At 41.6% G+C, this 23,705-nt stretch overlaps 1 protein-coding gene across 1 annotated transcript in view; it reads right to left on the bottom strand.

Annotated features, from left to right (window-relative positions):
• kcnh5b (potassium voltage-gated channel, subfamily H (eag-related), member 5b) overlaps window positions 1–23,705 on the bottom strand; it is a 250,314-nt gene that overhangs the window by 209,735 nt on the left and 16,874 nt on the right. The window contains exons 2-4 of the mRNA XM_033641955.2: window positions 22,301–22,424; window positions 15,818–15,924; window positions 11,105–11,233 (exon numbers count right to left, since the gene is read on the bottom strand). Of these exons, the coding sequence (XP_033497846.1) occupies window positions 11,105–11,233; window positions 15,818–15,924; window positions 22,301–22,424 (360 nt within the window). The remainder of the gene's footprint in view (window positions 1–11,104; window positions 11,234–15,817; window positions 15,925–22,300; window positions 22,425–23,705) is intronic.

Raw genomic sequence — 23,705 nt, 5'->3', positions numbered from 1 at the left:
TCTTCAGACATTGCGAATGCAACGAATGCACAGACGAATAAATAACCTGAAAACATAATACCTGGTGCAGAGGCATGAAAATATTTATTCATCTGCAGGAAACAAGCGTGTCTTAATAGCTCGCCTTGTTTTATTCTTTTTAAAGATATTTTTTTTAAGGGCATTTTTGCCTTTAATTGATAGGACAGTCAAGTGTGAAAGGGGGACAGAGAGAGGGAGTGACATGCAGCAAAGGGCCACAGGCTGGAGTCGAACCCGGGCCGCTGCGGCAACAGCCTTGTACATGGGGCGCCTGCTCTATCCACTAAGCCACTGACGCCCCGCCTTGTTTTATTCTTGTTATAAAACTAGTAAAATATTGATCAGGTTGACTATAAAACAAAGAGAGCAGCCAATAATCTGTCTGTCTGTCGTGAACACGGACGCAGCGACTAACATTATCCAACATTAGCCATTGGTTGGACCTGACCAAGAAAAACTGTCTGTACTCCTGCATCTGTTGTTTTGCTTATAAATTCAACTTTTCATTTAAATATAATAAAGAAGTGCTGTTTCTTCATTTTTAAATCTCACAGGCTAACTCATTCACTTTTTGCTGAAACGGAAGTTTGCCTGTAGCAGCGTAGTTTTCCATTATTGTATTGCTCCATTTACTTAAGCAAAGGTCTTAAGTGCTTTTCCTATAATGCCCATACAGTAGCAGAGGTTGCATAATTCACTGAATTGTGTGCATGCATCATAGAGCACCATGCCCTGATGTGTTTGAAAATAATGGCGAGCCATTGGCTCAGAAAGCAGAGCCAGAACCACTTTCATCATGAAGAAAAATGGAGGAATTTGTCTTGGTGGCGCTCATGTAAATACATCCTGACAGCTTCCAGGGAGCCTGTAAGCTGTACATACTGACACACAAGGACAAAAGGACCTCACATAGAGCACGAGGTGAAACTGCAGGGCAAGTAAATACGAGGTCCTTTCAATGGTTAATATTAATGTAGCTGCTATGGTTCCCCTCAAGAGTGCAACACCACTTGATTTATCAGACTGGAGCACAATGGAATTGGAAATTAAAAAAAGAAAAAAAAAAGTCGTAAAGGCCTGGGCTAAAAATAACAGGGGAGCAGAACTGGTGCACGCACCACCAAAGTGAATTCTGAAATGAGATTTTGATCAGCAGCTCCACACCGAGGCGGCTGGAACTGCATTTACAGAGTGTTTTGTCCTCAAACAGACAGACAGACATATGTAGGACATCTGATCGGCACACAAGCTGCAAAAACTGTCCATATTTAGCACCTGTCTTTAACATTTAGTAGTGTGGGTATTCTTTTTGCTGCTCACAGTGGAAGTGGATGAATCGGGCTTGGATGTTAAAGGAAGGGGGGAGCAGGAGAGTTCAGTATGTCACTGAGGTTATCACATGGGCACAGATGTTCGGTTGAATTAACTCCGCAACACCTGTGAGGTCCAGACACATTAACACAGCATGCAAAATGTTAATTTTCAAGTGTGTTGTTGAGAGATAACAGTGTTGTCCTTTTCAAATGAAACTGATGTTTAGGATTTAAAGCTGCGTTCACACACACACACAATATGTTTGGAACAGAATGTTTTGTTCCATACTTACAATGTGAGATAATACGACTGTCGATGCCGATACATGCCAATATATTTAGTCCAACTTATTGCAGAGAAAATCAAGTCTCTTCTGTGTCAGACTCTTACTCTTATTGCAATAGAGTGGCATTGGTAGATGTAGTCTAAAGCTCGGTTCAGACCAAATATGAGACGGGTTAAAACAGGCAACTTCTTGCAATGCACTGTTCTACAACGTTCTAAAAACCTGCCTGTTCACACCAACGCAACTAGATGAGACGGTGTATCATCTCTATGCAACAACTCTCTGTACCTCCGTTCTGATTTGCAGCTTTTCAGGTTTATTTTGTGGCTGGATATAATTTGTAGCTTCTTAAAATATGAATGAGGATAGTGATAGTGAGACACTGGCTACAGTTCCATTTGTAGTAGTGATAAACGGTGAAAAACAGAAACAAAACGAGCATCAGATGGCCAGTTCACACCACTGCAACTTTTCTCTGCAATGTTCTAAAACAATTTCATCTTGTCTCGAATCGTTGGTCTGAACTGAACTTTACAGCGAAAAGCTTTCCAAAATGTGCACATACAGTGAGCAAAATAAGAAAACTACTTCAACTCAAATTTGTAATATTTCGTTTTATGAAACATTTTCAAACAGAACCGTAAAATTCAACCTCCTTTAACGACTTGGATGATGTTCTCCCTGAGATAATCCTGACATTAGCCACAACCAAGGTGAATTTTACCTATTTTAACTAAACTAATTATTACATCATCCAATGGCCTTTAACAGAAGCAGAAATGTTCATTTTGAGCCAATGCCAATATTTGAGTTTAAAGCCAGCATCTCTGACAGCTACCACTGGAGACATGGAGGTCATACCCCAGCTAATATTTCTGGGAATTACAATTACACACATAGTGAGCATATTAGTATATATGTTGGGTTATTGGGCAGATTGGATGAATTTCAACAGAGTACTTTATTCTGAGTCCTCATCATGTTTTGTCCCTGGAGGAAAACCATTGGCTCCAGATCACTATAGGTAATAAGCCTGGGTGCTCTCAGCTAAAATGCTGCAAAGAACATGAGGTCTCTCCTGTAAATGAATTAGCATATTGTTAAGCCTAGTCTTTTTGTGATGGTCCACTGGCAGATACAGAAAATGCTTCTCAAAATGTTCACATTCAGTGGGCCATACAAAATAACTTCTTCAATTTGGCTTACATGTAAAACATGCCGTATTTATTTTTATTCAATGTTTCAAACAAAAATGTAAAATTCATCCTACATAAAAAGGCTTAAATGATAGCCATAGCCAGTGCAAATTTGACCTATTCGGACTAGATGAAGTTACATAATTAAAGCGCCATCTTGCTGGCTTGTTATTATCGTCAGAAATGTTTTTTTTCAGGCCGATGCCAATAATTCAGTTACAATTAGTCAAGCTTATATCTGCTGGTACCGATGACGTGCCAGTATCATTGTGCATCCCTAGTAGCTTCCATTGAAAACAATGAGGTCAGGTCCCTGGTAATATTTCTGGGAATAACAGTCACACATGGTAAACATATCATTATTATTATTATTATTATTATTATTATTATTATTATTATTATTATTATTATTATTATTATTATTATTATATATTGGGTTATTGGGCAGTGTGGGATTGTTTTAAGGCAAAATATCTTTGACAAAATAAATCTGATTTTTTTTTCTTTTAAATACACAATAACATATACAATTGTGTATGGAGATAAGAACTTATAGAACATATTACATTTTGTGATTTTTTGTCTGGGTATTACTTAGGGAATTTCAACTAACTTATATTAAATCTTTTGGTCTTTTTGTTAAAAAAAATTAAATAGAAAATATATATATATATATATATATATATATATATATATATATATGCTCACTGTGTCACTGTAAAAAATGGCAATAATTAATCTTTTTTTTGTGGTTTGGACTTAAGAAAATGAGGATTAATTCACGAAATAATCGCCACTCTGCTGTCGAATGCTGCTTTTTGATGGGACTGTTCTTACACAGGCAGCCAAAGATGTGTCAACCAAAAGCAGCCTAAATCCAGTGAGCCATATGGGCCGGCTGTGGTTCAGAGGTAGAGCGGGTCGTCCACCAATCGGAAGATGAGTGGCTCAATCCCCGGCTCTCCCAGTCTGCATGTCGTAGCATCCCTGGGCCAGATTCTGAACCCCAAAATACTCCTGATGGCTGTTCCATCGGTGCGTGAGAACACGTGAATGGTTACTGAGTAGCAGGTGGCACTAGGTATGGTAGCCTTGGCCACCAGCTTGTGACTGTGTGTGTGAATGAGTGAATGTGACATATAGTGTGAAAAAGCTTTGAGTGGTTGGAAGACTAAAAAGGTGCAATCCATTTACCATATATGCAGAAAGGTCTCTACATGCTCGTGAATGGGTTGAATGATGGGCGTTTGCTTTGATTAGTGCAAGTTGTCAAATATGTCTCACAAACAAAATGAAACAGGCCACTGGTTGGTGGACTAGTGATCTACGCATCAAGAACCAAGACTGGCTCAAGTGTTGGTCCAATATTGGAATATTCCCAAAGCTGGCTCAAGTGTAGCTGCCTTGTGTGAATTCAGAATTTAGACTTAAATCAGTGTTTTTGCAGGGTTGTCAGTTACTGTTGGTAAATACACTTCCAAGCAAAAGAGAACATAAAAGCCAACCTCATTTGGTGTTCCGCCTCGCCATATTTGCATTTTTTTGGCACTGTGTCTCTTGAATGAGTACAGATTACGTCCTGGAACCTGGTTATTACTGTAGAATAAAACTCGACCTCACCTCAGTGCTTTGGTGAACACAGAAAATAAGAAAATACAGGCAGAGGGCAGAGTCTCTGCAGACGAATACACCACCAGATGTGTGATGACTGAAAGGGATTACTTCTGTCTAAACCTATACATTGTTTTCTTGGAAAATCCTGCATTGTACACCTTTAAAGAAGATATTTAAAGAAAACATTCCTAATCCTCAAAAACCAGCTTCACAACTTCCATAGTGCAAAATACTTTTAATATCTTTAAGGTGAATATCATGGCGCCTTGGAACAATCTCCAACTACAACAGTACGAAGTAAAATCATAGATTTAAAAAGTTGAATATTTCAGCTTAATGCCTGAGGCACCCGTGTTCTTACCACAGCACTCGTCACTCATTCTGATCAGCTGTCTGCATGAAATGATGTCTCACCTGAGGCTGAGGCTGAGGCACCTGCCATCTGTGAAGCTTTTACACGTGCTGACAAAGCAAACATTTAAAACCGCCACTGTGCACGGAAACGACAACATGATGTTTATTTATTTATTTCACTTTTGCATCTGCCACATGTTTAGCTTTGTGCCTCTTTCCTTTCTCCCTGCTCTCCTACACTGATGACGCTGACACCATTTACAGTATCGGCTCTGCCGGTGGCCAAACTGTAATAGTCTGAGTGGGCGGAAGTTCGCTGCAAAGATCAGCCTCTCATTGGGCGGAACGAGCCACCCGCTGAAAGTCCCGCCCTACCACCTCCAGTTGCAGTTTTCAACACGTCCTTTACTAATTTTTGCAGTGTTTGATCTTGCGGGGATGTAGCCATTTTTCTGCCATGGTTCGCGTCCTGTAGGCGATATTTTTGTGGGCGTGTTACACCAAAACCTGTTTCCCCCTGGCAATATTTTTGCAAGCGCACCGTTGCTGTGGCACCACCCAGAACGATTGTGATTGGTTGAAAGAAATACAAGCAGCCGGGGCGTTTTTTTCTCCAATCTGAAAGTGAGAGTCGGCCCAGCCAGACCTTTCTTTTCTTGAGAAAGGTCTGGTGAGCGAGACTGAACTGTAATAACCACAACAAGTGGTCATGTACGCAGCAAAAACGTATTCAATCTAAATCAAATCTCTATGTTCTTTACATGCTGACCCGATGAAACCCAGCTGGTGACTCACTCCACGTGCACACCATTAAATGTCCTGGCAACAATACATAATGTAGTGCACATTAGGAACAGTAAAATGATGAGGCAATTTTAGGCAGAACTGGCGTGAACACACAGGGTCACAGGGTGCAGATGATACTTTAAAAATCTATTTTAAGCTGAGGATGGACATCTTTAGCAGATCTCTCTCCCGCTCAGCTGATGCTGACATGCTGTGGCGTGCCAAGCCGCCGGAGCGGCCAGAGACAAAGCTGAGAGCAAAGTTTCAGTCTGCAGCACGAGCAAACTCAGCTGCCAACGCCTGCAGCAGCGAATCTCCCTTCCTCGCACGCGGCCTCTCCCACCCCTCTGATCAGCAGGCGAGTTATACTGCAGCCCAGTACGCTGCTCTGTGACACAGCAGGCTAACGCTGCATCCTCAATGTGGCCGCTAACAAGCCGTTCTGTAATGAAATACACAGAGGTACTCGCTGGCTTCAAATAAACCCCAAATGGCAAAGTGCAGCCTTGTTGCCAACATGCTTTTGTTTCAAGAAGTCTTTTTATTATTAGGTACATGACTTCAATAAAATGCCATCTGTTTAATAGTGCAGTTAACTTTTCATTTGCAACAATATTTCATTTCAAAATGTCTGAGAATCAGAAGCCACGCTGGGAACTGAAACAGCTCTGACCAACATTCAACAAAAAATGAATCACAACATGACCAGCTCCAAAATGAGGACCTTCCAGACCAAAGCAGCTGTTATTTTTTCGTCAAACACCTATGTTGTGGAAGAAGAAGAAGAAGAAGAAGAAGAAGAAGAAGAAGAAGAAGGAGGAGAAGGAGAAGGAGAAGAAGAAGCTATACTTTATTAATCCCAGAGGGGAAATTCATTTGTTTTTCACTCTGTTGTTATACACACAGGCCCGAAATATACACACACATGCACAAACAGGGTCTATACATGCATTAAATGTCAGGGTAGGGGGACTGCCTTGGACAGGTGCCCTGAGCAGTTGGGGGTTCGGTACCTCGAAAGTGCCCAGGAGGTGAACTGGCACCTCTCCAACTACCAATCCACGCTCCATATTCGGTCTGGACGGGGACTTAAACAGACGACCCTCCAGTTTCCATAGACTGAGCTACTGCCGCCCTACAATGTAGCAATAGCACCTGTGCCCATCTGTGCACTGTCTTAAAATAAGGTGTGGCGTATTGCCATTTTTAGGCAGCACAAAATGATTGCATCGTTCACCAAGAAAAACCTGGTCTACAGTCAGAATGGGGCAGTATTTTCCTGCTATTTAACAGGCCCATTGTTCAGATAGTAGATGCACAGGTTCACAATGCACGTACATAATGCTGGTTACACTTATAAAGACACGTGAATGGTTTAAAGAGAGAAATATTTAATATGTTCTTTAAAATATGAAAGTAGCAGAGAGCACAGCAGAGCTGCTGAGCTGCTGTCTGTCTCACCATTAAGAGACGCTGAGCAACATTTACACACCAGAAGCTTAAAGTTTAGACCAGTTTCTTCTGTCAAGTTTAAAACTACAGATTTTAGTTTTGCTGCCTAAATGTCCTTAATATTTGCTGCAGTGACATCACTGCTCTTACTGTATTACTCTCTGCAGAAAACTGCTCACCTTGCCAATGTGTCAAATCCACCACCTAAATAGCAGTGCGCCAGATGCAAGGGCATCTGGTTTTCAATGGAAGTAGGAGATGACAGTGATTGTTTAAGTTTATGTTATGCCCAAAACAGACCTATGATTAATTGAGGGACTAAATAAAAACCCCTTTGTGATGTGCCTTACTTTGTGCCCAGATTATGCATCGTTTAGCAAGCAAAAGTGGAGTTTGAAACACCCTAAATGCACTCGCACCATGTACTTTAGACCAGTGGTTCCCAACTGGTGGTCTGCACTCTAAAAGTGGACCTTGGGTCCATTCTGAATGGATCCCAAGTGACCCACAAACGTGTCAAGCTTGTAAAAAACACAATTTACTTTTATGCCCAGTAAATTTGGGGCACAGCGCTTCAATTTTGAAGAGCTGTTTCCTGCTGTACAGTGAGTGACTAGTAGACAGCTACTTGACAGAGACAGCAAACTAGCAAGACGGCATGGCCAAACCCAAGTATGACGCTGAATGTATTACACTGTGTGGACTGTGAACTAATAAGGGAAAAGGAAATCTGGACCACATGGCTTGACCAGTTGGGAACCACTGCTTTAGTCCATGCCCTATACAGTAGATCACTTAAATATGGCCCTGTAAGTTTCTTGAGTGGCTTTTGTACTGTTACTTTGACTGAAATGTGTCTGGCTGACCTTTGGTAAGTTTTTTTCTTTCTCAACTCACGGATGAGAGAGAGAGAAATCTCAAGTTTCTCACACCATCATCAGAAGCAGCAGCAAACTGGCAAAGACGTCAACGCACTGATGTGACAATGTTAGTTCCAGTCAAGCTCTAATTGCATGTTCAACCCATGTTGTTCACATGTCGCCAAGCACACATAATGAATGAATAAACAAATCACACGACAACTCCGAGCAGGTCTCTGCGGCAGGGGGGAGGAAGGGGGTCGTAACTCCCTGCATGTGTGCACACGTGTTTACATACTGTTTGTTTGTGCATTGAGAAGGGGGACGGGGGAAGGGTGAGGGATCCTTGTCAAAGGGCAAAGACACCCGCTCAGCGACGCCGACGACGACTCCCAGGGCAGGAAGCTGACACTGTGTATCAGTCAAGGCACAGAGGACAACACCGCCACCCACATCTCCCGTGATTCCTGACAGCATCCCAACCTCCTCAAACACAACCTGACAGCTCGAGACGTTCCCGCATCGCAGGGAAACAAGACTTGACTCGCTCTTTTTCATCCAGCCGCAGCTTGGGATGAAATAAAGAGTGGAGGGGAAAAGATTTGCAGCCAGCAAAAATGTTGAGAGACTTCTCAGTGGGAGAGAAAGGACAGGAGAGGAAGAAGGGGGAGAAGGAGGAGGAAGTGGAAGAGATGAAGGAGCACAAGGAGGTGGAGGAAGAGGAGAGTTTTAGGAAGAAGGAGAAAGAGGGGGAACAATTGAGACAAAAGAAAATATGAAGGGGATGATAAAGGGGACAGAGGAGAGTGAAAAAGTATCAACAAGAGGGGGATAAAAAGAAAAAAGGAGGATGAGATGATACAAAACCATGAGCATGAAAATATCGGGGAGGAGGAATATGAGTGAGAGGTGAAGAACAGAGTAAAGAGGAAGATAAACTACCAACCAAAACAGAAAGAGGAGAAGATTCTGGAGGAATAAAAAATAAGCTGAGAGAGGAGAGAATAAAGAGAAGGGTGAGGAAAGAGAAGAAGACAGGACTGAGGGCCCTGTCACACCAGGCCAACTGCCAGCTGTTTGTCAATGTCAGGCCGTTGGTGAGCATCTGTCACCATAGTTTTTGCTGTGTGTCCCGCACCACTGACACTCATCAGCCCTTGTCGGCGGCTTGTCAGCCAATTCAGCATGTTGAACCTGCAATGAAGCCTGTCGATTAGTGAAAGCACTTTGATTGGCTGTTCAGCTCAGTGCACAAGAAGAGAAACAGAAGTGAGGAAAGTAAACAATTGACTAAAGTCTTGTTATATAAAGGTAAAAATTTGTTTTTTTAGCCATTGAGCTGTTCAGCAGAAATGGGTCATAATTGTGTGTGTTATCATTCTCAAGTGCACGGTAAACATCCTTTGTTCTTTCAACATTGGGCTGTGTTGTAAATGTGCTAACTGGCTAAATAGCATGTTGAATCCATCCTATCAGTCTTCAGGTTTCCCTTTTTGAATGACCAATACAAACCACTGCCACCTGCTAGTTATGAGAGTTATCTCGTCTCACGCAGGTGCAGAACATAGGTGCTAGATGGCTGTGGTCTTTGCGGCGTGCGCAAGAGCAAAAGTTAAGCCGAGACACAGGCGGCATGGGCCGACACTGGGGGGACACAACAGTAGGACTGTGGGGACTGGGCTTTATAAATACAATTGAATTGAATTGAATTAAATTAAACAGAACTTTAATTGAAAGCCTAGTCCCAATTAAATGCCCACTGCCTTTTATTACCCTTTTTTGAAATAAAGGCTTGTCTCAATTAGAGGCCTGGTCTGGTTGCCAAACAGCTCATTTTTATAGAAGTTCTTTGGATGTATAAAACCTGGTTGTTGGCTACCCACCTGAGCTAACAGTTAGCATACAGATATAAATGTTTAAACGTTTGTTAATATGGAGATGCTACACATTGTAAGCTAAGTTAGATTCTCCAAAACTGAAATTGTTAAGTTCATTTTATTGAAACCATGAGCACCAAAGAAGACTGTAATTCATTGAGATTTACTGGCATGACAAAAAAATGGTGACTACCTTCCTCTGAAGCTGTTGTAAAGTCAGATTACGTGTCCATTCCTTGATAACCCAGTGAGCTATTCATATTCTATCAGTCCGTAAGGGTCCACTGATGAAAGAATGAGGAGGGTTTTTCATAAAAATGAATCTAAGTTGTGAGTATTGTTCTAACAGGGTAAAGCGGTGTTGGGTCGGTATGCTGGGTGCCATAATTCTTGTGTGCTGTAAAAAGAGTGTCATAATTTTGTCTCTCTCTGATGCCTTGTCTGTTGAAGCTAGATTAAATGAATAAATTGTAAATGTTTTCCAAAGCCTAATTTTTATACAGGTATAATCATACTGATTAAAATAAATAAAAAATGTGATTTTTTTGCCATCTTTGCTGAGCAACAGTTTTGCTGCCTGTCCCAAGTATAAACCTGTTGACCTCAGTGATTTGAGCAAATAAAGCCCAGGCTACTAATTGAATTTTTACTGTATTGATGTTTCACAGGCATAATGCATACATGTAGATTATGTTAGTTTAGCATGTTAGCATGCCAAAGTACAGCTGTAACAGTGGAACGAGACAACGTAAAAAGAGGATAAAGAAGATGATAAAGAGGAAGGTCAAGACAGAGACTGAGGACATCAGTATGAGTGAGAAGAATGAGGCAGAAAAAAATGGAAGAGCACAAAAAAGGAGATAAATAAAAAGCCAGAGACTGAAAATGACAAGCGAAGAAGAACAAGAAGCCAAAGGAGGAGGATGAACAATAATTGCATGTCCCGTCAGATGCCAACTGGCATTACATTTTGCAGCCATGTACTCATTTGGTTCCCACTCACAAATTTTGTCACATGTCATCCCCCGTACTGTTCCTTCTCTCCTGTAATGTACTATCTACTAAAACAGAGACACCATGAAAATCACCTTCTCTAGTGGTTCAGTACACTCAGCTGCACATCATGTACTCAGAACATCACGTTTTCAAATCCATCAAAGATTTCTGGTCCCACATCATGTCTCTACCCTTTTTGAAATTCTACTGTGAATTATCTAATAATAAAACAGACTTCCTGCCAAACATAATCATCAAAAACAAAGAGAGAGTTTGCCATTTGTGGAGAGATGCTTTTGGGGAGCTTCTTGGAATAAAACCACCTGCCTGTCGCAGAGAAACACTCACCTTTAGTGGTTTCGTCTTCAATTGGCTGTTTGAAGAGAGTGATGTCCTTAAAAGTGCAGAGAAACAGAACCACCTTGTCATTCTCGTTCCTGATGGGAGCAACTTGCATGTAGAACCACACTGGACTTCCTGCAGAGACATTAGACAATCTTAGCTGTGTCCCAATTAGGTCTGTTAATATGTTTTTTGATTATTAGTCGATGCACAGTGTGAGGAGACAGTGAAGATTTCCCAGGGCACAAGGTGACGTCTTTTAATGCCTTTTTTGTCCAATCAACAGTGGAAAAACTTTGTAAAGATATAAACAAAGAAAAGCAGCAAACTCACATTTGAGGCTGAAATTAGAGAACAGTAGCTGTTTTTTGTTTGGTATAAATGACCTAAAAGATTTATCCATTGCTGAAATTGTTGTTGATTCATTTTCCTGTCAACTCTGACACCCATATTTGCACTGTTGACCATGAGAAAGCTGTCCTGACAGAGCTGACCTTTGAGAGAATGGAGAGACAAAAATAGAAGAAGCTACGTCGATGTCGCACTATCCACTTTATTCAACCCTCAACTGCCTAAGTGTTAATCTGCTCCACAAATGTTATAGGATTCAATGGTGCATCTACACCCACCGACCACTTTATCAGGTATATTCAACTGCTTATTAATGCAAATAGCTAATCAGCCCATCACGTGACAGCCACTCAATGCATTTAGGCATGTAGACATGGTGAAGACGACCTGCTTAAGTTCAAACTGAGCATCAGAATGGGGAAGAAAGGTGATTTAAGTGACTTTGAACGTGGCATGGTTGTTGGTGCCGGATGGGCTGGAGTATTTACTGGGATTTTCACACACAACCATCTCTAGGGTTTACAGAGGATGGTCCCAAAAAGAGAAAATATCCAGTGAGCCAAAATGCCTTGTTGATGCCAGAGGTCAGAGGAGAATGGCCAGACTGGTTTAAGATGATAGAAAGGCAACAGGAAGTCAAATAACCACTGGTTCCAACCAAGGTCTGCAGAAGACCATCTCTGAACCAACAACACGTCCAACCTTGAAGCAGATGGGCTACAGCAGCAGAAGACCACACCAGGTGCCACTCCTGTCAGCTAACAACAGGAAACTGAGGCTACAGTTCACACAGGCTCACCAAAACTGGACAATAGAAGATTGGAAAAACATTGCCTGGTCTGATGAGTCTGGATTTCTGCTGCCACATTCAGATGGTAGGGTCAGAATTTGGCGTCATGGATCCATCCTGCCTTGTATCAACGGTTCAGGCTGCTGCTGGTGGTGTAATGGTGTGGGGGAGATTTTCTTAGTACCAACTGAGCATGGTTTAAACACCACAGCCTGCTCAGTTTGAACTTCAGCAGGTCGTCTTCACCATGTCTACATGCCTAAATTTATTGAGTTGCTCCAATGTGATTGCCTAATTAGCTATTTGTGTTAACAAGCAGTTGAACAAGTGTACCTAATAAAGTGGCCGGTGAGTGTATGTAGTTTGGAATAGGGGCACAGTTTAAGTATCACATTTATCAAAAATCAACATTCATCTCACATTTGTTAGATGACATTTAGAGATGAACATAATGAAAATTGAGCTGTTTCATTCTGTAGCACAGATCCTTTTATGCTTTCAGTACAAGTAACAATGAAGTGCGTTACCTGATGTACCCAAAAATCTTTATAAAGAACAATTTGATCCTTCTACTCTCCTTATTGTCAATGAACACGATGTTGATCATTTCTTACACGCTGTTGAGATTAACCATATTCAAACAGATGTGGTTTTAACAACCTCATGTCAAAGTTATAACTCTAAAGGAACTCATTGTTCTTTTGTACACAAGAGCCTCGAACGAGTTGAAGTTTTCGTGACTTTACTACCTCCTTACAGACTTTCGGGGGAGCCAAAGCTCAACAAAGTTACACAGACCTTATGCCATAATTTCTGTGGGTACAAGTTATTCGTAGTCATCATCCATCTCATTTATATCCAGCCTCCAAAAGAGCCCCATTTTTCATGATGTGTCAGCAAATTTGAGCCACTTTAAAATTGATCCTTCACTTTTTACAGTTTCAGTATCCCCGCCTCGCGCTCCTACACCTCGCATTTTGCGCTTTTGGGTGATCACACTTGGGAGACAGGAACATTCAAGACTATTTTTGTCCGCACACTTTGTCCATTGTGGTCCTCATCGACACTGCTGATCCAGAATTTACTACTCACCATAATGCTGCTCCATCACACTGGATAGAAGAATTATTTTTTCGAACGCTAGTCGACCTGTTGAAGTTTTATTTCATCCATATTTTTTATTTCATTTACATTAAGATTTACTGAATCATTCATCACTTCCCTTTAAGGGTTTTATCTAACCTCTATCCATTGATCTGTCCATTATCTGGCATATAATATGAGCAGTAAATCACCCAACCTCAAACTTGTAGAGGACGAATAAATTGAACAAGGACGTCAAGAGGAAGTCGAAAAAATCACAACATAAGAAAGAAAAAAAATTGAATATCAGCAAAAATGGCAAAATCTTAAAACATAGAGGATGTTTCGACAAAAGAATTGGCATAAAAAAAATCTATCTACACAAGAGAAAAGTTAACACCAGCATTCCTCAGAACCTACAAATTTATGAGTTGTTAAACCTGCATTGACAGATTTTTTTTGGCCACTTGGGGGCAGCAGAAATCAGCTGTGAACATAACACAGACATATTATCACCTTTTAAAGTAATATGGCAGACTCATTCCCAAATATTTGCTTATTTACACATCCAGCAGTCCCACTGGAGTGGTGTTTGTGTCCAGCTGATGGATGTAAGTCCAAAAATTAGTTTTTACTTCATTCTACTCCTTTTCGAGCATGTTGACTTATGTTGGATGTAACTTTTCTTTTTAATTGTGTCGTTTGCTTTGTTCTTTTTATTATTATTTTCTATTATTAATAGTATTTTCTTGTTCACTTACTTTTTTGTCTGATTTCAGTGCTGTATGGTTTACATGTTCGAAATAAATAAAATAAATAAAAATAAATAAATAAATCAAATCTCTTTTAGCTCTGTTTTTTGTCTCCACTAACTCTTCAGCTGCTAAATGCTTCACCATGTTCACCAGCTGGTCTCTTATTGGGCCTGAGCGCCATTTGCTGCTGAGCAGGTATAGTGTACAGTGGGTATATCAGAGCCAGTTGGCTAAAAACAGCCAAGAAAAGAGCCAAGGAGCCAGAACAATAATAGCTTGGTCATTTTTAGTTCATTGGATAAACTTTAGAAAAGCAAAAAGACCTGTTAGTTAGCACCAAGAAGCCTCGAATGAGAGTATGGCATTAATAGGTCAATAACACAATCTGTATTATTAGAGAAGCTCTACATCATATTCATCCATTTTCATCAGCTTATCCAGATTCGTGTTGCTGTGGCAGCGGGGCAGCAGGTCAAGCAAAGCACCCTAGACCTTCCTCTCCGCGGGACATGGTTGTAAGTCTAGACTGGATGGGCAAAGTCCCACGACCCCTCACACAGGGTTGCACGACCAGGATGGAATCTGCCTTGCTCCTTCTGAATCTGGAGTTCAGCAGTCTGAGGTTTGACAATCGGTCAGTGCCTCCTTTCCAGCACCCTGGAATAAACTTTCCTAGGAAGAATGAGCAGTGTGATACCTCGATAATTTGAGCACACCCTCCCTTTCTTTTGAAAATGGGGACCACCACCAAAGTCTGCCACTCTACAGGTACCGTATCTGACCTCCACGCGACACTGAAAAGGCGTGTCAGGCAAGACGGCCTAACAATATCCAGAGCCTTCAGCATCTCAGGGCGAATTTCATCTGCTGCTGGGGAGTTTTTTGACTACCTCAGCAACCTCTGCCTATTTACATGATATTCAGAGCATCAATATAGCAGCTAACCACTATTTACTGTGTAACAATATAGTGGAGTAATGGCGTCCTGATCAGAGAACAAATACACACTCCCAATGGCTAGCTAACTGCCATCACTTTTGCCATCACTGAGCTTATTTGGCGGTTACTCCTGGTATCGAGACAGCAGCACTACAGAAGCATAGCGCTTACCCTTCAGATTCCCCCCCTTGCATCAATGTCTATTTCCAGCGCGGCTCTGTCAGCACTGTTGCCGTTGTAAGCACTGTACGAGCTGTTTGCATCATCAAATACTAGCTGCCGGCTCAGCCACCTCCATGTTGAGAGCCATGGGGAGACAACCTCTGAATCATAGATACACTCTGAATATCGCATAGAGTTCCTGTTAAAAAGTCAAATTTAAAGTGATGTACACAATATATTAAAAGGATTATTACATAATTTTAAACTGAGCGATAGCTTTAGTGTGAAGGTTAACAGGGCGTTATGGCTGAAAATGATTAATGACAATGTTTAGAAGATGATTCAGTAATTCAGCATGGGAAAATGCCAAACATCTGCTGGTGCAAACTTCTTTAAAGTGATAATGTGCTGCCTTTCTGTGTTTAAATCCATGCAAATTGAATATATTTGGGTTTTAGAACAAGACGTCATGCTGGGCTGTGGGAAACTTTGATGAGCATTTTTTTTTTTTTTACCATTTTCTGTCAAAACAGTTAATCAAAGAGAGAACTTATTGGATAATGGAAATAATGGTCAGCTCTCATTTTATATCCTCGTGTCAAGAGACAGTGTCAAGTAATGAAGCAAGCTGGCACTCACTGTTCTTTCTGTACAGCAGGATTTCGAAGCAGTTGGACTCATAGTTGTCGAAGGTCTGTCTGACTTTGTCGATGGTCTTCTTGTCCGTCAGCTCTCCGTACATAAAACTGGAAAAGGAAACAGGCGGTGTGAGAAACAGCAGCGATCAATACTGAAGTGATCCTTTAGCCTTTCGCCCTGTGTTACAGTATATCACATATGTTTGTCGATCTGTTACTTTACCATCAAGTGTCCCATTAAGTTATATGTTTGGTTTTTATAGAGTGCATTGACGCAGCAGCAGCATAAATTCCGCCCACAGTGAAGGATTGAGGATTGGTTGTGGATTGGTGCAGCCTGCATTTCCCGGCATGGTTGTAATTATTCCTTAAAAGGCTGAGGACATTTTAATCTGTGCTAATATAATTAGTCTGAGTGATTACTTTCCTTCTCAACAGCCGCAGTGTCTTAAAGGACTAACACACACACAGAGGTGCAGTTAAATAATAAAATATATGTATCCAGTTCACAGTATATGTTTCCTGCTTATAGATCACTAAGAAAATCACAGAGAACATTTTCCAGTTCCTCGTGTCATTATTGGGGATATTCTTACTTCATATATTTTAAAAATGGATGAGGAATCTAAACATGGCCGCCAATTCAGCACAGTCACATCTGATCTCCAAGTGCATTACCGGCTATAATACTCCAGAGATGTTGTTAATAATCTTACAGGTTAATTTTTTCGTAGTGGTTTGGTTCATTAACAGAAAAGCTCAAAGCAGAAACACCACAGCGCAGAGTACTAGAGTTGGGTACAGTTCACATTTTAATCAATACCCATACTTTGGCACCAGTATCCAATAATCCCTGTTTCAGTACTTTACTTTCTCTATAATAACAAGAACGTTATTTTTGATTAAGCTGAAGGGATGGTGTAGCAAATAATAAAAGCAGCTCTGCTCCTTTGCTCTTTTCTAATTACACATAGAGCTAATCTTCTGTCTCTATTTGTGTGTGTGTGTGTGTGTGTGTGTGTCTGCCTGACTAGCAGTGATAGTAGGCTATTGCTAAAAGAATATAGAAAAGAAAATGAACCACATGCTGAAACTACCACGACAGATCAGTGCTGCAGCGATTGTTTTGGCACGCTTGGGAGTCGTAGGAGTGGCTGCAGAGCTCACAGGCTGGCTTCCCTGCTTTACAGCGCTATTGTCTAATGTCTGAAGTTGAATCCGGCAGCTATGCGAAGCTCTGTTGCAGGCCTCAGAGCTCTGTTGCTGGCTTCAGGGCACTTCGCCTCACTTCCACCTCCTGTCAAAACCCAGCGTTCTCACCGAGAAGTGCTCACAGGTACAGACATTTGGCACCAACTGATTTAACGTGAATCAATCATTCATTCATTTTCTGTAACCACTTATCCTGTTAGGAGTTATGGGGAAGCTGGAGCCTATCCCAGCTGACACTGGGTGAGAGGCAGGGTTCACCCTGGACAGGTTACCAGACTATCACAGGGCTGACACATAGAGACAGACAACCATTCACACTCACATTCACACCTACGGACAATTTAGAGTCACCAATTAACCTGCATGTCTTTGGACTGTGGGAGGAAGCTGGAGCATCTGGAGGAAACCCACGCTGAGACAGGAAGCGCATGAAAACTCAGCACAGAGGGGCTCCCCAACACCAGGGGTTTGGACACCCCACCCACCAGGAACCCTGTTGCTGTGAGGCCACAGTGCTAACCACTGCACCAACATGAATCAGTACTGGGTAATTTGCTCGGTTCAGTGCCCAACTCTACTGAGAACTTTAAATAAAAATGTATTAAACAACTATTTCCTGAACATGGGACATTTAAAATAAAAATTGTATATGAACCTCCATAATGGAGTTGTTTTTGCCAGCTTCAATTGTGAAAGAATGCTTAATTCAATCGTTTTTAATTTAATTTAATCATGTATCTACTGTAAATGTAAGACTATTTGCTGTGCTCTTTTGTCTCTTTATTTTCACTTGATTCAACCTGCATTTTAAACTTTGTTTCTCTTTAATTGCTTGGTGGTACTTTTGCACTTTTGTAATTATAACACTTTTACCATTGCTGTATTTTTATTTCTCCGTGAAGCACACTGAACTGCCCTGGTGTATGAAATGTGCTACACAAATAAAGCTGCCTCGCCTAAAGAGACCTTTGCATTAACTCTGTTGATTAGTAGATCGATTTATAGCAGCACAGACTGCAATTACAGCGGAGAGAAGAAATGGGTAAGGTAGCTTAAATATCCTTTAGCTGAGATGCTCATGATCTGAGAGGGAACCCAGTGGAGCTCCAGAGATGATAAAACAAGAATGATAATTGTATTTCCTGCTTGAACTTTTACCTAAAGTTTCATTGCATAATTAAATTTCAGTATATTAACAGTAATTTGAAAGGAAATTTGGGGATTTTGGGACACTAACAGAGCAAGAGGGCTCAGCTTTAATGAATTACAGCTAATGCCTATAAACAGCAGCAGTGGTCCCTCATCACAGGTCGTCTATGAATCATGAGCAGTTCTACTAAAGACTGAGTTTTGCTTCAGAACTTCTTGGATTGTTTCAAGGCTCAAAGTGGTGAAACTACCAAATATGTCACTTGTTTTTTTCTTCTTTCCTATCACTTTAATCATCTAGTGACATCTCAGATTCAACCTGTGACCGTAGATTGTATAAAAATAATGGACATGCGATGTCACCCACTGGATTGTGGACTTCCATTTTGAAACCTCAAATTAGGCATTTCTGCCGTCCCTATTTTGGATTTTTGGAGCCAGAAGTGACCAGCAAGCCAAAGAGGCCTCTTTCTCTTTGAGTTAGCTGATAACTGCTACTTCCTGCTTTTTAAATTTTAAAATCTCCTGGCGGTGGGTTTCATACTTAATACAAATAAGTCCGGACACCAAGTAGCTCCCATTTAGAGGGATTAATGTAATTTTTCCTTTTTATTTAAATTCAGAAAAAGAAATCATCAGGTGCAAAGCCACTTGCAAAGTACCCTTTTTTGTAACTGACAAAACAACACCATGCAGACAAATAAATAGTCAGATAATAATAGAAAAAAATGCACAGATGAATAAACAATTAAACAGAAAGAAAACAGAAGAATTTTGACGCAGAATGACATTTCAAGCCACACAGCTCTACCTCAGACTTCTGCTACAAAAAGTTGCCTTCTAAAATACCCATAGTGCTGCCTCCATATTTTTAAGATGGCAACTTTCTATCACATATTAGAAGTCTGAGGTTGAGGTACGTGGCTTGAAACGCCACTCTGCATTAAAATCCTTCGAAACAGGAGCTACTTGGTGTGCTGACTTATTTGTTTTAAGTGTGAAACCCACCACCAGGAGATTTAAAAAGCAGCTAGCAGCAGTTAGCAGCTAACTCAAAGAGGAAGAGCAGTTGAAAATGTCTTCATATCGGGGAGGTCCGGGAGCTCCTCACCTTCTGAGCAGAGGTTGAGATCAACCACAATGTGACAGGAATGGTGCCATGTTATGCACTTGTTTCTTTGGTCCAGTCTTTTGTACTGTTTTTTCACACTTCATACATCATCAGATCGTCACTACTGTCCCCTCCATGGTCCTTAATTAAGCATAACTTTATGCCTTAATTAAATTTAAATTAGTGATTTATATACAAATTCACACCCCAAATTCACACCCCATCCATGACAGTTGTCATGGATGGGGTGTGAATTTAGCAGCAATGCTTTAGGGACCAAAAGCATTGCTGTACCAGGCTGCAATTTTTTTATTTCTGCTGTAAAGTTGGACATTTTAACATGGGCTTTGACTCTCTCTGCGAGTCAGCCTCAAGTGGCCATTCAATGAACTGTAGTTTTTAGCTTCACTGCAGCCTCATAGGTTGCTGCTCACCTGTGACCCATTAGAGGGTCCTGACAAAAATTGGCAGCCACCAGTTTATAGCACTCACTTGTCTCTTTACACCACAGTGCATGTGACCTGCTCTAACCCCAGTTTTATTATGTGAATCACTGATACGTCTGCACCAGTGTCACAGAAGTCTCACAATTGTACTGGAGTCAAAAGATCAAAAATAACTCCCCAAAAATGAAGTTGGACTCCATTATTAAGCCCCCGTTTTCCATCACCTTGGCAGCAGCCTGTAAGTTCAAGCTCTCAGTGGGCTCCTCTGTCCTTTGAGTGTCACGTCTGAGTGGATTGTCGGTCTCAGTGTCCTCCTCAGCCCAGAGCAGCAGGGAGTGGACGGATAAATCCCAGTGTCCCTGTTCTCACTTAGCTCGGTGTCTGAGGAGAGGCTTTTTAGCCGCCGGCTAGTCAAGGCCATCACCCCCGGTCAGATCTGAGAGGCGCCTGAGGAGAGGAGTCGTCCTTTGGAGTCAAATTTTAAAACGTCCTGACTGACAGGCAAGCAAGACACCGTCCTCAAGCTGGACTGGGCAGAGCTCCCCCGGCAGCTTGAAATTGGATTCATTTCAGACTCTCACTGAGTGGTGTGCCATCTCTGCCTCTGCCTCTCTCCCTTAGACCAAGTGGAAACTCCAGATGCTTTTTTTTCCTCTATAGTGTGACTCTGCTGAGCTTCACACTTTCCTTGCATGATATAGGAGCAGCAATCACATCAAGCAGCAAACGGAGTTAGGATCATGTAAACAGCTCTCCAGAGCAGCGCTGAGCGGCTTTAATGATCACTGGCAGAAGCAGGAAGGTACAAAAGATTGTCACTTTCTGATCTTTTCACTCTCTTTCCCTCTCCCTCGCCCTCACGCAGCCCTTAAATAATGGATGAAACTGAATAAATAGGATATATTCAGTGATTTTTGCAAGATAAATGGAGCACTTTAAAAAGGACACGGTTTTAGTTTTAAAAACAATGACTCATGGTGTGGTTTTATCTCATAAAGAAGCTGCTGCTGTGAAAAAATATATTGGTTTTTATTAGTTCCGCTTTAAATGAAGCATTAAACCATTAAAAACACATAAACCCAGGGGTTAAATAATACATACGCTTACTATACATCCAGTAGGAGAGTGTATGCAAATGTAAAGGAATTACACACATGAAATGACAGCGTACTTAGTGAAGCTTTGAGTGCAAGCAACAAAACTTAAAGCTATGGTCTACGTTTATAAAGACGATGAGAAAGATTTGAAAAAAGCACCCCCCCCCCCACATAGCAACATACAGTTACATATAGCATACAGTTATCTATGTCACAGCATCCACAATAAAAACTAAATATTACCTGTTCAACAAAAACTCCGCTGTTTCAGCATCACTTTTCAGGCCCAGATCTTGCCGGAGCCTTCTCCATCGATCAAAAGAACTGAGGAGACAGAACACTGCGGCGCGCGAGAGCGCAGCAGCTCTTAACTTTCTCGTATATGTAGTTTTGTCCGCGTTTTTCTGCTCATGTCGAGCAGATTTTGTGTATAGTCGGCAGGACATTATCGACATCAGCTGGAAGTGCAAGGTTGACATCACGAGAGACTTTCAAAGGGTACACAACATCCCGGACACCATCGGCAGACCTGCGGAGTCACTGTGGATCTGCTGCCTGAGTAAGCGACGCAGACGCCGAAGGGAACGAAGGCACTCAGGGATATTGGCTAGGCTAAAGAAGTACCCTCACACTCCGTCACTGCCGAGCAGCTTCCTGAGAAACGCCAGATCTATTTCGAACAAAATGGACGAACTGGAGCTATTGATTGCCTCTAACCGCTACGTACAGACCTGTGGGATTATGATCATAACGGTAAGATGGCTTCACACGCTCATACCTGATGCTGCGGTGCAGCTAGCAGGCTGCACTAGCCACCGGCAGGACAGAAACATCGAGTCCGGTAAGAGGAAAGGAGGGGGGCTCTGGTCTAACAACAGCAGGATCATTGCTCACCATTGTTGTTCAGACCTTGAGGCTCTCTCAATGTCCTGCAGACCATTCTACCTTCCCCGGGAACAGAGTGTTGTCACCTTCTCAGCTGTCTACATACCACCAGATGCTAACGTCCGCATTGCTCTTAGTAGCTTAGCAACCATTGTAGACAAACTGCAGCACGCCCATCCCGAGGGCCTTACAAACCGCTCGTACTTTCAAATGCGGAGGGGGGTTGGGACGAGGCGGGACGAGGAGCAGAGGAGTGTCAAAATGGAGCAAGGGGATTGGATGGAGGGTAAGAGAGAGAGAGAGCGCAAATTTGAGCAAGGAGTACCTCCCATGAGGACCGGATGGCTATGATTGGTCAATTTCTTTGCAGGCCTGCAGCCACCAGAGAGAATGGATTTTTTTGGTTCCTTTTGCTCTTCACATTGTGTAGCTAGCACTATTGGGCCATAACCACCATCTAAATGATGTTAATAATAATGATCAATCTTTCTAAACGTAGACCATAGCTTTAAACAACAATAATGGTGCACATTTCACATGATTAAATGATCAATTATAATACAAAATATAAGCATGAATTTCACCTGCATGTGCTGCTCTTCTGCATAACCTCAGCCCTGTGGAAGCCAGACAGTTTGCAGAATCCGTCATTGCTGTAAACTACAGGCCACTCCACGATCTGGGCGTTTCCCAGGAGGAAGCTGGTCTCTGAGAGATGGACAGGACGGAGAAAACATCAGCATCAAATATGATAAACAGATAAAAGGCTGCAAAGTGTCATAACCTCTGGAGGAGACTGTACAGCTGCATGTTAGACTGGTCTAGACAGTGGTGGTGGAAGAAGTGTTCAAGAGTTCATGTGTGTAAAAGTATGTAAGTATTGTCAGCTAAATGTATAAAAACAGTCACTGTGCAGTAAAATGTTCCCTGTCAGTGTTTCAATATTCTATCTGATGTTTTTGGATTATCAACACATCTGGAGGTATGTGGTTTTCTCTCGACAGGAAGGGGATAAAAAACTCAGGAATTCCTGTGAACATCTATAGCTCAAAACTTTTAAATCAGATCTTTACTGGGGGTTGACGTGTTTCAATGTCGATTTGGGTCTCATTTATCCTCTCCTATAGAATATTGTTTCCTGAATTAACATTCAATTTTGATTTAATTCATTAAACTGACTTGTACTAATCCCAGATTTAATTTAAAGTTCTTCTCCAGGCATTGATTAAAACCCTAAAACTCATCTCTGTTCATCAGAATTACATAATTTTGTTCTCATGAAAATTCACTGTATGCCTAATAAAGGCTTAGATGTAACGCTACACCTTTGACTCATTTGTTATGTACATATTTATGAATTTGCAAATTAGCGCTGCCCCTCAGCTGCTCGCCTGCAGCTTAAGCGTACCTGCTCAGCTTCACTCATCTCATCAAAGATACAAACTACTGCTTGTAGGATATAACATGAGTTATATACACAAGACTACAAGATCAAACAGATAATGTGTTGCTTATGTCAGATAAACCTTGTTCTCAATCACCAGCTGTGACAATTCATCAATTCATTTTTTGTAGCCTGTTGGGGGTCGCCGGGGCCGACTATCATAGGGCTGACACATAGAGACAGACAACCATTCACACTCACATTCTCACCTACGGACAATTTAGAGTTACCAATTAACCTGCATGTCTTTGGACTGTGGGAGGAAGCTGGAGCACCTGGAGGAAACCCACACTGACATGGGGAGAACATGCAAACTCCACACAGAAGGGCTCCCCCACCCTTAGTTCAAACCAGGAACCCTCTTGTTGTGATGCGTCAATGCTAACCACTGCACCACCGTGCCACCCCAGCTCTAACAAGCTGAAATGAAAGTGAAAATAAAACTTAACACAGATACTACATGGCTTTGTTCTCTGATTTCCCTCGTTTCGCAAGTTGAGGGGTTGGTGGGTTGATGGGTTTGGTATCTAAGGTTTATTACATGT

This window comes from Epinephelus lanceolatus, chromosome 15 (genome assembly GCF_041903045.1).
Source record: "Epinephelus lanceolatus isolate andai-2023 chromosome 15, ASM4190304v1, whole genome shotgun sequence".
Taxonomy (NCBI): domain Eukaryota; kingdom Metazoa; phylum Chordata; class Actinopteri; order Perciformes; family Serranidae; genus Epinephelus; species Epinephelus lanceolatus.
Note: the sequence above shows the minus strand (reverse complement) of the source record. Positions and strands in the feature narration are given on the sequence as shown.